This window comes from Truncatella angustata, assembly GCF_020726525.1.
Source record: "Truncatella angustata strain MPI-SDFR-AT-0073 chromosome Unknown BKA67scaffold_2, whole genome shotgun sequence".
Taxonomy (NCBI): domain Eukaryota; kingdom Fungi; phylum Ascomycota; class Sordariomycetes; order Amphisphaeriales; family Sporocadaceae; genus Truncatella; species Truncatella angustata.
Window position 1 is genome coordinate 4,669,406 of NW_025763382.1, and position 12,661 is coordinate 4,682,066.

General features: G+C 49.2%; 2 protein-coding genes across 2 annotated transcripts; one reads left to right on the forward strand and one right to left on the reverse strand.

The window, feature by feature from the left end:
* Positions 1 to 1,365: 1,365 nt before the first annotated feature.
* BKA67DRAFT_655877 (Pleckstrin homology domain-containing protein) lies at positions 1,366 to 4,629 on the reverse strand (the record flags this gene model as incomplete). The annotated part of the gene is made up of 5 exons (XM_046106843.1): positions 1,366 to 2,849; positions 2,895 to 3,081; positions 3,141 to 3,383; positions 3,436 to 3,984; positions 4,039 to 4,629. The coding sequence occupies 5 exons, from the start codon at positions 4,627 to 4,629 to the stop codon at positions 1,366 to 1,368; spliced, it is 3,054 nt and encodes a 1,017-aa protein (XP_045961859.1).
* Positions 4,630 to 6,432: 1,803 nt separating this feature from the next.
* Positions 6,433 to 6,962, forward strand: BKA67DRAFT_193834 (uncharacterized protein). The gene has a single exon (XM_046095370.1). It carries the CDS (start codon positions 6,551 to 6,553, stop codon positions 6,821 to 6,823), a length of 273 nt encoding a protein of 90 aa, XP_045961860.1. The 5' UTR covers positions 6,433 to 6,550; the 3' UTR covers positions 6,824 to 6,962.
* Positions 6,963 to 12,661: the final 5,699 nt, after the last annotated feature.

Sequence of the window (12,661 nt, forward strand, 5' to 3'; positions counted from 1 at the left end):
CGCGACGGGAGATATCTGCAGATCTACACTGCTCGGAATTATCGCGTCGCAACAAGTATGTGGTTCTGTATCGAAAACGTTCTTGACAAAAGTGCAGGTGGCAAGGCAAAACCGCACCAAGACGTGACTTGTAACAGAAAATGGTAAAGAGCAGGGAAATTACAAATCTAGATATCTTTGCTCTTGTATACACAGGAAACTAGCCCAGTGGCCCAGAGGGAGCCGGTACACGGAAGGTGACGCGTGCTAGGAATTGGGAGTTCGGAGCTTCACTCGATCGCCCCAAAGTGGCAATGTACGGAGGACGATGCCCGCATGCAATTTATCTCTTACAAATTTTGTGAGCATCCGAACGCAATCATTTGTTCCATCGACAACTCCAGTATTTCATTGAGAACGTTGGAAATAAAGCACCCTCCTCCCCCACCTGGTAGCTATCTTCTTGAGAAAATGCTTCGAGTTGCTTAGTGGTCAGAAACGACTTGCATGACATACACACTCACCTCATTATGGTAGCACGCAGAAAGATGGGTTTGTGATTGTAGAGTTAGAATTAACCTCTGCCAAGTATTTGTCAACGATGCATATTGCATGTCTGAAGTGATATTACTTCCCCTGCGAAACATCCGCTCTATATACTCTGGTATCAAAGCTGCTTGATTTTCCTCGCAAGGTACTGATACTTGCAACTATATGCTTTCTCGATGCTGTCTCACCCACCGCAGCGTGTTATATCACGGAATAACTCCAGAGACGCCGACCAGCCTCTAACTAGCGCCGAGACCGTGAGAAGAGAAGATAAAACAAATGAAAGTTATGCAAGAATAGAGCACCGCAGCCTGCCCGACTCATCCACGACCATCCTCCCCTATTTCAGTTGACGGTGCGGTTGGGGACAAAACGTGTATAATCCTCCCACCTGAATTCACTCCATGGCCAATCGCAAGGCAGTCAAGCACCCAACCCGCCTCGAGGCTTTTAGGTATCAAAGTCGAAAAAGAGCGTCAGACCAGCCCACCCGCGTCGAAGTGCCTGGTATCGTAAAAGTATATTCAAAGAAGTTTGAAGGTCATGAAAAGAGTGTCGTTATTGCCAATGCCAGATAACCCGCCGATAAAATGAATTTAGGAAAGAAAAAAAAGTAAAAAGAAAAAAAAGGGATGTGGTATCATGTAGTGGTGCCTCGGTCTATGTAATTGATGTACGCCATGCGGGCTGAGATCGCACAAATGTGTTGATTGTTGATTTTTTTTTCGTCCAGGCAGTGCTTTCGCGAGATCTTGGTTGTATAACATGCTTCGCAGATGGTTTAGTTGTGAATCGCCACAGTTGAATGGCCAGCCGCGCTGTTTGGCTAGAAGAACATTACATGTCGCCGACGCAGAAAAGTTCTATTTCTCCAACGCCACCCAAGTTGTATTGGTTTTTAGCACCATCCCGATGTTCCAGGAAAGCGATTTGAATATCCTCGTCACTTTCGATACTGACAAAGTCATCATCCTCATCACGGTACCTCAATCTCAGGCCGCCCTTTCCAATTGAGCTGTCGGTAAAGCGCGAGAGCTTGGCATCGATGCGATCAATCATTGACTGGAAAGTGATATTAAACGCGACAACAAGTGTAATATAATTGCCACTGTCACAATTCACCTTCACCTTGAGCTGAGTTGGCATCGAGTCCGGTGCTGGGCTGAAAAGAGGGTTTGAAGCAGTGCCCAGCGCCGGTGATACAGCGGAGTGGTTGTCGAGCTGCAGTGGTGGTGGTACACCTGCTTGTGGTCCAGGTCCTGGGGTTGATCGGCCAGGATATAGTGGCTTGGCCGGGAACTGGCCCATCTGGCCACCTAACGAACCATGAGATTGGTGCATGCGATAACCTGGACTCTGAGTACTCGTTCGAATCGGCACTTCTTGCATCGGAGAGCCATTTTGTGAGCGTGGAATATTCGCATCATGAAGATGAGCAGGTATACCGGGCACAGCGGGGACGGGCGTGCTAGTGTTCGATCTGTGGCCATTAATTTGTCCGTTGATGTCCGGTGTGCTATAGGAACGGTTGCGTTGCTGTTGCGCTGCGCTCTGCTGAGAAGCCATAACAGGCATCGACGGACCCCGGGGGTTTCTCCCGTTGATGGTATACGTATTAACTGGGGATGATCCATCACGGGAAGGAGCTCGAGGCATTGCCGGAGCTGTGTAGCGGTTACCGGTTGCAAGTGTTGGGTCTTCCCAGCCTTGAGGGGTCCCGGTCTTCGGGAAAGGGTAGCCTGACGAGAACTGCATACTGCTGGCCGTGCTGGTCCTTGTAGAGACCGGGGACTCGGTGGCCGGCGAGAAGTAAGAGTCCCCTCCGCGTGGCCCAGGCGAGCTCGCTCCTTGAGGCACGCCATGTGTTTGCAGACTAAGTTGGTTCGGCGGAGGTGGTAAGGGGAATCGTGGGGGTGGTGCTCGGGCGATACCTGCTAGCGACTGTGTGCTCTCACCTGTGGCGGAGCGCGTTCTCAAGCTGGTGCTGGACGCATTACGAGCCATGACGCCACCAGTAGACTGTTGCGGAGCACCAAATCCGGCGCTCGGTGATGTCAGCATGTTTGTAGGCACTGGCGTCTCCTCGTCGTCGTCACTCTCTTCCTGCTGTGCATACGGATTCTCAAGATCTTGAGCGTTCTTCATCCATGCAAAATCCGTTGCCTTCTCCACAGGGGCAACGATCGATGAAGGAACGTTAAGCTTCCTTTGGTTATCCAGCCCACCTGCCCACTTCTTCATCTGCTCTTCGTTCGTAAACTTGATTATGAAATTCTCGACGCCAGGGTCCCCTTTCCACCAGATCTGTACAGTATACGAGCCTTGACAATGTTAGCACGAACAACACATGCGGAGAAATGCCTTACCTGGTTTGGCGAAAGAAAGAACTTCAGTTACGTTCGTCATGAATATCCTCCCCTTCAGCTGAAGCTTATTGTTCTTATTTCGGATCTTAGGGATATTTGACTTGGTCTTGTCCTTCTTGTCCTTGCTTTTGTTCGGCTGCATTTCCTTACAGCACAACAGTATGGACTCAAACAGATAGATTTCGTACTATTCAGAAATTAGTTAGCAAGCAGAGTGTGGGATAGATTTGTTCTCACGAGTCCTACATCTTTCTCTTGTTCACTGCGGCCAGTGATGACCGTATGGACACCGTGTAGGAGCAACCTTCCGAAGTGTTCAAGTCTGTGATTCTTCCAGTCGTCGACTCTTTTTTTGAGATCCTCAACAGCCTCATCGAGTAAATCGAGGTTGACCGCTTCGTTCGCCTGAGAAAGTACTCTTTCCGCGGCTGCGATGCCTTCAGACAGATCCTTTTTGATAGCCGGTTCTTCGGTTTTCTTCAGGAGATCCTTATGTACAATTAGACTAGCTTTGGTTTAGGAACATCAGTTATAGACTTACTTTGAGGAGCAGAGGATATTTTACAAGTCTCTGCATGGGCTTGAGGAGAAATCCATCCAACGTGTTGAAGTCGCAGGCTACCGGGTGTTGAATTACCTGGATTTTCTCGAACACTTGGCCCGCAATCTGTGCCGCTTTCCGCTGGTTCGCGATGAAGGGCTGGTAGATATTGAAAGAGTTCTCGAATGCAGCAAATGGGGCGCCCCAGTGCTGCGCATCCTGCGCCATCGAGTTCGTCGTTTCCACCTTGATAAGGAACCGTCTTTGAAAGTCAAGAATAGAGTTGATATTCAGAAAGATATCGTGAACAACGTCGCCGGGTATGATACCCTGCTGTTCCAGCGCCTTCTTCAGATCGTGGAGGTTTTCGAGATCTTGGACATATTTGCGTTCAGTGTCTACCATCTCCTTGATAACGTGGTCGCGGTAGGACATTTTCGACACGGGGGCACCAGCGCCAGCTACCTCAGTAGATAATACCTCGAGGGGTTCCGACAGCTTCCCTTGGCTTTGTGCGATATCCAGAACATGATTGACAACTTGGATGACCTTGGGCCGAGTTAGCAGGGATGTTCAGCGGAATTGCAGTTGGGTGAACATTACCTTGACAAATCCAGTGGTATCGTTACCCATTAAATCGTTGATCACAAAGCATTCGCCGCTTTTCATGTTGAGCTGCTGCAAGCATGCTTCGACGAACCTGAACACGGCAATCTTGGACACCTTGGCTGGGTTTCCGGCGACACCGTCCACACTGAGAGGCTTTTCCGGCTGCAAAGAATTGAAGACTGTGAGCAATGGAAGGCCCGTCCGTAACAGGTTCCACAGGGCGTCCACTGGCCCGCCTTCACTCTTGAGGGTCAGTTCATTTAGCTCGTTCTGGTACTGTTCGAAGTCGGGAACTAGATGTAGCCTTTGCTTTAACGCGAAACATATTTGATAAAGAGATCTCGATGCGTCGGCCTTTTGGTTTATGATGTTGGCGGTCGCCATAACTGGTCCGCTATCGCTTCCTACTAGCGTCGACATGGAGGCCAAAGACGGATTTGACGCAGATGCATACACGGTTGAGCCAGATAAGGCGCTCGCTCGCGGGCCAGCTATACCTGATGCGCCGGAGATACTGCCGAGTCTCCTCTCGGCGGAGAACACCGGAGCGGTGTTCGTCCTGAGAAGCGCTGGAGCATGTGCCATGACTGCCTACCCCATTCGATTATGTTCGATGCGGGTTGGAGAGCAGTCTAGCAACGAGACAATCGTCGGATGATGGTTCTCGTCGAGAGGTAGGTTGTTATGGTAAAATCGATGGGTGTGAAGGAGGGGCTGGAATGTTGGCGGGTATCTATCGAGATGTCTTGTTCGGCACGTCAAATCAAAGGAATTCTGCGAGGTTGGAATGACTGGACCCTCGGAGACCCCTTATGCTCCGTTTTTTCGTGTCACCTTGTCGATATCTGGATGATGACCACTCGATGCGGAATTGGAGAGTCGCTGATGGTGTCGAGTCACAATTGCCTTCAGCTGACGGTCGTGCTTCTCTCCCTCGGTCATGAACTGAGTTTTTTGGCCCCTTAGCCACGCAGTAGGGTGTCTGCTACCTCTCCGTCTCTTTTGGAGGCTCCTTTTGTTCAGATGCTGGGTTTCCTTTTGTTCAGTTATGGCCCCTCGGTTTCGAATGCTGTGCAGGTGGCTCCGCCCTCTGATCCAGGGTTGCGATGCAGTTGCTGCTTTCTTTTCCCTAGTCCTGTCCTCGTTCGTTTTGGCGACGAGCTCGTCAGCGGGCGTCGGGTATCGGTGGGGTTCTGACTTGTAACTCTGGCTCTTGCTCTGGCTATGGCTTGTGAGCCTGGGTTGTGTATTTTGTTCCCTGGCGTACCTCACACAGCGTACAGTAGATTGCGGGATGCTAGGCCAGGCCGATAGGGCGATGTGAAACAAGACCGAGAGCGGCGTTTAGGAGGCCAATCTCGGGTCGACTCCACGAGATGGGGCGGAGGAATTGCAACCCGTTAGTCCAGTGACATGCAAGTGGGCGGCTGCGTGTTGTTGCGATTGATCAGATATTGGAATGGTGTACAGTAGTGAATCGAAGCTCCCTTCTTCTGTTGTGTTTGCCCAACTCCACAAAGGCTTAATTAAACAGGCGACATGGTGTTGAATTCTAAAAAGGAAGGAAGTCGCAGGGCAGGAGTGGCAGCAGGAGTGGCAGCAGGAGTAGCAGTACGGAGTACTATGTACGTGGTAGCAGTGGCAGCAGCAGTGGCAGCAGCAGTGGCAGCAGCAGTGGCAGTAGCGCTGCCCAGCACAAGGTTGTGGTAGGTCAGGTATCTTTGTGTCCCCAGTCCCTTTCTGCCGGTCGGGTGCAGCCAGTACCAGACCTCAGTCTCCAGTCCAGTGCCAAAGCGGGCGAAAACTGCAGTAACAATGAAAACTTCTCGGCACTGTGACCCGCTAACCTAGTGTGGTCCCAAGATCATGCAACTCACCCGACCTATGAATGGCTTGAACGGTATTCAGATTGGCTGAGGGTCGAGGTCCAGACAAAGTGAAGTTCATGGGAGGCTGGAGCAAATGAGCACCTGACAGGACGGCAGAGACTCAGACTCATACTTGCCATACAAGGAGAACCATCACTTGTACGATGCAGTCTGCGTGTGATGTATATGTGAGCCGATTAACCTCTTTCTTCTTCTTCTTTGTTACCCCCCCCCCCCCCCCCCCCCACAGTCCACAGTCAATCCATCTAGACCAGACTACTTGATTGATGATCTGTTAGTTATATTCGTCAGGCCACAAGAAAAGCCTCTCACCAGAAGTCAAAAACCAAAAATCAAATAAGACGCATTATTCTTGTATTCTCCACCATCTCGTTGCCTTAACTTTGAGCCACATGTGTTCACGGGGACGATACCGATACCCTACCCACACACAGTGCAACACAGTGAATTGTTCTCCTTTCCTTTGAGCAGGGAAGAGAGAGGCATACATAGTTGAGGCTACGGGCATTTTGGGCATTGATTGTGATGGAGTCTTCACCGTTTCAAATTAGGGGATGCTGACACTACTCCCGAATTGGTCTACTGGCCGTCACGCTTGACATCCCCCAAAACCGACCATGATCGCCCCGTTGCCGCTACAAGATCCAACCCCGCCATCGTTCGCTACCAGCCATGTTGATGATATGTACTCCGTACGTATGTCAGAAACAGGACTGAGGTTGGTAACTATTCATTATCTTGTCGTGGCCGCTGATTCGATGGATGGAGATGACTATGTACCGTTAGTAGCCAGTTCCTGTCAATCAGCAATATTAAGCAGCCAAGTTACTCCACCGCTTTCCAAGCAGATAACCAGAATCAACCCTTGGGCTCGAGCTCATTCTGAGTAGTGGACTGCGTTGTTAATGCGTCACCCCCGACTGTAGTCAAGATGCGATGGCGTGGCGATCCGCTGGTTACATATTGTACTAACCAGCGAACAGAGATCCATAGTTCCAGACAACGACACTGCTGTATGTACACAGCATTGTCTCATTTCGCGAGTGCAAAATTCGCTAGCTACACTTGCAACAACTCACTTCGTTACCCGGCATCCTAGTCCATTAGTTCTCGATCGGAGTCAAACACCATGACGGGGCTAGATAGCCTAAGCACTTTCACTTTGGCATGATCAACTTCTTCCGCTTTTTGCCATCACACCCAACTCAAATACTGTGGTTATCTAGCTCGTGGCGAGGCGGCCAGAAGCGGACACTTCCTGTTAGGCCGCCCAAACTCAAACGAACCTTGATCAAATCATGGTTTGCTTGGTGGAGTACTATTAATTCCTCGAGCGACTCATGCAATACGTTTGATTTCGTGATATTACCATTTAAACCATCCATTCGCGGCAGACAAGAAGGCGCCATGTTCTTTGTTCTCGGCAGAAATCCATCCTGCCTCTTCTAGAACAAGACATAATGCCGGGGTCGGTCCAACTTTTAGAGCTTGTCGGTCTTGGAGTTAGGAGCATATCAGCCAAAGTCGTACTTTGCGTTCCGAGAGTGTATTTCGTACTCTGGAGTATCAGCTGACAGCAAAGTCAGTACTAGAATGACAAAAGACCAGTTTTGCTGGGTGCCACAATGTCTTGCGCTCAAACTGACCAAACGCCCGGCTTTCGCAGAGCCCACATCAGCTGATCCTGTTGATTGTGAACCGACTTTCAAACTTACGGAATCGCATATTTACACAGACTGGTATTTCTCCAAAAGAAGCTTTTCACGTGGTGGAACTAATCAGATGCAGCCAGAAAGGTGTTTTCCTTTACCGCGTAGGTACCTAGTATAAACTGACTAGCTTGGACTTCCATGCGCAATAGAGTTGGCAGCTATTGAGGCGGGATGTCGAAAAATGTTCTTCGACGCTTCTCTTGCATGCATGGTATAATTTTACCAAGGCCTTGATCAACCCAAATTGGGCTTCGACTTGCACACCCCACCATCAAAGATCGCTCATGCGTTGCGACTCATCATTTTGAAACAGCCCGCTCATGCGAGTCAGGTCGGCCCTCCCACATACACAGTACAGCTCTGCAGGCGGCCGCTGGAACAGCTTGCCAAATACTGCAGTACCCCGCTATTGACGACGAATAGCCCACCATCACGTCGATCCCTCGGCCACCTTGAGCGGTCCTTCTGGCCTCAATTCCAACATACTTTACTTAAAAAAACGCATCGCATCCTCGACAGGCAAGTGACAGTCATAAGACAAATCAATATCAGAAGGGATCCACATATCCCACCTGTCCAGCAATCCCGAAGAGGCTTGCATGATCCGCTTGGCCGCATAATGGTCGCACTCGCAGTTGCATTGCATGCACCGGTACTTTTCAAGCACCATAGCAGCAGCATGGCAGCCCAAAGCGATCCGAGCCCCAATCGTTCATGCAATCACATGTCTAGTTTGTCAAGTCTCAGCGTAGAACTCTTCTGGAAATGTTCTGGCGTCCTTTTTTTTTTTTTTTTTTTTTTTTCCTCTTCCTCCCTTGTTTTGAAACCCGCCCGTAGAATCCCCTACCGCGGCTGGTCTATTGCTGGTTTCCGGCGTTGGCGCTTATGGGTCTATGTAGACATACATATTACCATAGCATGGTCTGGTCTTACAACTCATGTGACACTTCTATCTCCATGCCACTAAACGTTTCTTCGAAACGGACATCTCTGAGCTGATCTGATTGGTTCTACTCGCAAGTCATGGACCATCAGCTACATATTTAAACATCATCTTCACTTATACACAGTTGTTTTTTATGACACAAGAAAATCCGCTCGGATATCCCGATCGACTCTCATTATGAAATTGATGCGATAAGCATCTCGCCAGATCTTGAGAATATGGCGGTATGTTCTCGACCACTGATTCATCGTCATGCATGGAGTTGTTTCATGTTTCGTGACCTCGTGCATAATACAAGTTCCTATCACAGGCATCAACCCAAACATGCCTATAACTCCAAACTTGATGTCTCAAACTCATGTTATAGTCTTGGGTTGGCAGCTATAGCTTCATGAGGCTTGGATAAACATGACCGACGAGAACTTGCTGTTTTAGGCATTCTGAAGCTGTGTACAGTTGAACAGATCCTCAGGCACTGCTGTTCTTTGGCTTTGAAAGTACAAATGAAGTTCTGTGAGATGATGTATACTACACCTACTACGGGTGTTTCGTTTTTCCTATTTCCAGTTGAACCATTCATCGAAACCGTCTGTGCCTTGCTCTGCGCTTCTGGTCCAAGTCTTGCTCACATGTCAGCACATCGTCCGTAGGTAGTCCGTGCCTTTTCGTGACCATGGCTTGACAACCAGCTTCCGTGTGATCACCTTCGTTGAGGTGCTGGCCTAGTCCACTTCTTATCTCCGCTGAAAATCAGCCTTCTCCTTTTAGCACCCATCTTATATGAAGCAGCAAGCTTATCAATCACGTCGCTGACTGGTGTCTCTTACCTTTGAAAATGCAATTGTTGTTGCAACCGTCCTGACCGAGGTATTAGGCGTTGACCCTCGCGCTCATGGTCTTTCGTCGATCAAGTTTACTGGACCTACCTTTATTATAACCCAGGGCAGACAAAGCCAAGGCTTTTGGAGCGTGTGTGGCCTAAGCAATCGTTGCGATAACGTTTATCAGCAGTAACTTCATTGTTTAGGAGCGATGATGGAGGGTCACAATTCCTTCTTTGTAACAGTATTCACGGTCACCATATTCCTTGACACCGACCCGCTCATGGTCCCAGACTACGTGAAAAGCATGTCGAACTCGTAGTTTTATTATACGACGGCCTCACGTAAGACATGTCTGTTATGTTGAAACCTTTACCGGCACTTGCAAGAATTTGTTCATAAGAGCGCGCACACTTTTGTGCCCCTGTTTCCATGCAACTGATATCTGGAACTTTTGGTAGGTGAAGCGACAAATGAATAATATACTTGAGGGTAATGGCTCTACAAGATCTACCTTCAGGCCTAAAATGACATATACCATGGTTCAACGCTGTTGCTGAAGAATTCATAAATCACCAGCAGAAACCTTGAAAGGACCAAAATCTGTGAATATCCTAGCTGCCGTTGAACATTTACATCTCCCCGTAAATTGCACATATATTTCAATATAAACGCGTCGTACCTCACCACCCGCCCAGTCTTGCTGTCATGTCTCCCAGCTTCCTTGGTTGTCGGTATTCCTCTTGCTGAACCAAGCTCGGTGACAGAACTTGAAGCACTTACACGCGATGGGAAGCCGAATGAAACTTTCAACCTGCAAGATAGCTGAAGTTAGCACAAAAGGATCAGAGGCCTTTTCGGAGCGAGGCCGCTCCAAAATGCCGAGTGTTCGAAAGACAACCGTGAGTCCACACATGGGAGAAGAGACGGCCAAGATATGTATTAAGCCATCGAAACAGGGATAGGAACAAGAACAGAAAGGCACCGCATATATTTACTCTATTCCAAACGGCTTTTCAAGAATAAATACAACCGATATATATATAACGCCAAAGTGAATGATGGCAAGGCGGCCACTAGCGCCGAGTAATGGCCACCAGAGTGTCTCGAGCAGGGCGGCGAGACCGCGTACTTGCTCCCGTACAGAACCTGAAGAACAGCTCCATGAGTTGAACCGGGTAAATATTTAAAAATGAAGCTACAGATTAATATCTCGGAAAACTCGAGGTCAAAGGATGGCAGCCATTCGCGACGCGGGCAATACCGATACTGTCACCAACTTCGGCGATCGGATGAGCGTCAAATTCACATGTGACTCTCACCAGGCTGGGACACAAGAAGGGGAATTCCGAGATCATGATGACCGACATCGACTAGAAGAAGACTGATATTAGTTATCTCGACGTATGGACCTGCAAGGGATATTACAAGCGTGACGATACCGGTACCAGCAGCGGAGTACGAGATAGCGTTGCCACCAAAGCTGACAACGGCAAGATCGGAATGCAGACGAATGGTGTGATATGTGTGTAGTTCTGGACCTCGTGTCAACTGGTGTGATTAGATGAGTCGATGAGCGGGTTCTAGTCTTGCAATTGAGTCCAACTGTTGGCTTGTCACATTTGTTTTGCTGATGGCGCAAATTCGAATCGGAAGGATACCATTGGGTTCGTCCAGTACCATGTACAACACAATTCGCTGCAAGCATACGCCCATTCGCAAGTTCTGGAATCAATTGATTGATTGACAAAGCTAAAAGTTGCAACACATCTTGATGATACATGATATAGCCGGCTTTTTTGGAAAAGTGGTAATTAAACAACGTGACACTAATCACAATATCAGTACCAAAATTAAGTTCCACAGTAGCAGCGCGCGAGCATGGTGTAGAATTTTTCATGCGTCAAAGTGGTCGTCAACCTGCTAGTTTGCGACCACAGTCTCCTTGAAGCGTTGATCTATTCAAGACGGCAGGCTCCAAGCATTCCGTCAAGGTTCTTTTTCAGCCCAATACCTACGCAGAGACTTGCCAGTCACAGACAAATCCGATCGAAGCAGTCTGTGACTGACGCACGAGTGCTAGATGACTTTTGAGCAGGTGCTTGAAAGGTGGCGCGAATTATCAACAACAAGGCAGGAACAACCCTACAGAAGACGGGATCCTTCGAAAAGGAGCATCCGAAGTGAGCTTCATCAGATGTTCCCTTGGGCCCTAAAGCTCGGGGCAAGTTAACTCCAACCGGAGCACTATTGATATTGGCCTCAATTCACGGGTTGACAAGGGCTGTAGCGAATACGAAAATCAAACGAAACGGAGAATGCTCTAAGGTTAGAGATCTCAGCCTGTGGACAGAAGAGCGTTAACCGGAGTTGTCCATGGGCGAAAGATGCAGATGTACGAAGTCGTGGAAGACGTATTAGCCAGTGCTGCAAGCTGGGGTTACGGCAGTGAAATTTAGCTTGGTACTAGGTTAGCGATTCCAGGGGGATGAGCGTGCGGGGCTTACTAACCTAGGCTCTCGTCTGGTAAGTTCAGTGGAATCTGCTGCAAGATTGTTGATTGTTTGGCTCTTATTGTGTCTGGCTGACAATAGTTATTCAGCAGCCAGGTGATAGGTGACGGTTGGCCTCGATTTCCGACGGGCCCCACGAGACTTGCGCTGCTACAGACCCTAGGCACTACAGGCGCGACCGGCTACACTATAGGCTGGGAGTAATTATGGAAGTACTGCGTGTAACTTATGCTTTGAGGTCAAATACCGTACACTACCTACTTGACCTCTAAGTTAGGTTAGGTACGCTTCCATGGCAATTAATCCCACCTTGACCCTGACCGACCTTGGCCTTGACCCCACACAACCTTGTCGACCCGGCTGACGCGCCAGGGGACCTTTCCTCTCTGGTCTTGGGAACCTGTTTTCGGAGCCTATTCGTGACCTCACAACATTGCGGCGACGACGGGAGACTACCCCACGGCCGTACACGAAGTGCCTTGATTTGTTTGTTCTCTGTGAGATCATCGCCCCGTCGCTGCTGATCTGCTTACGGAGCACTCGGCTGCGAAGCCATCCACGATTGAGCTGAGGTCAGTCAGGTGGTCTAGACAGGCTACCGGAGCGAAGCCTAACCCGCAGCCCCTTCGGCTCCCCCTGCACACGTCCCGCCATGAACAAGACGAGACAGGATAATCTGATCATGACAATCCTCAACCCTGCGCCTTATGATACTGGCGCTTCTCTATCCGAAGAA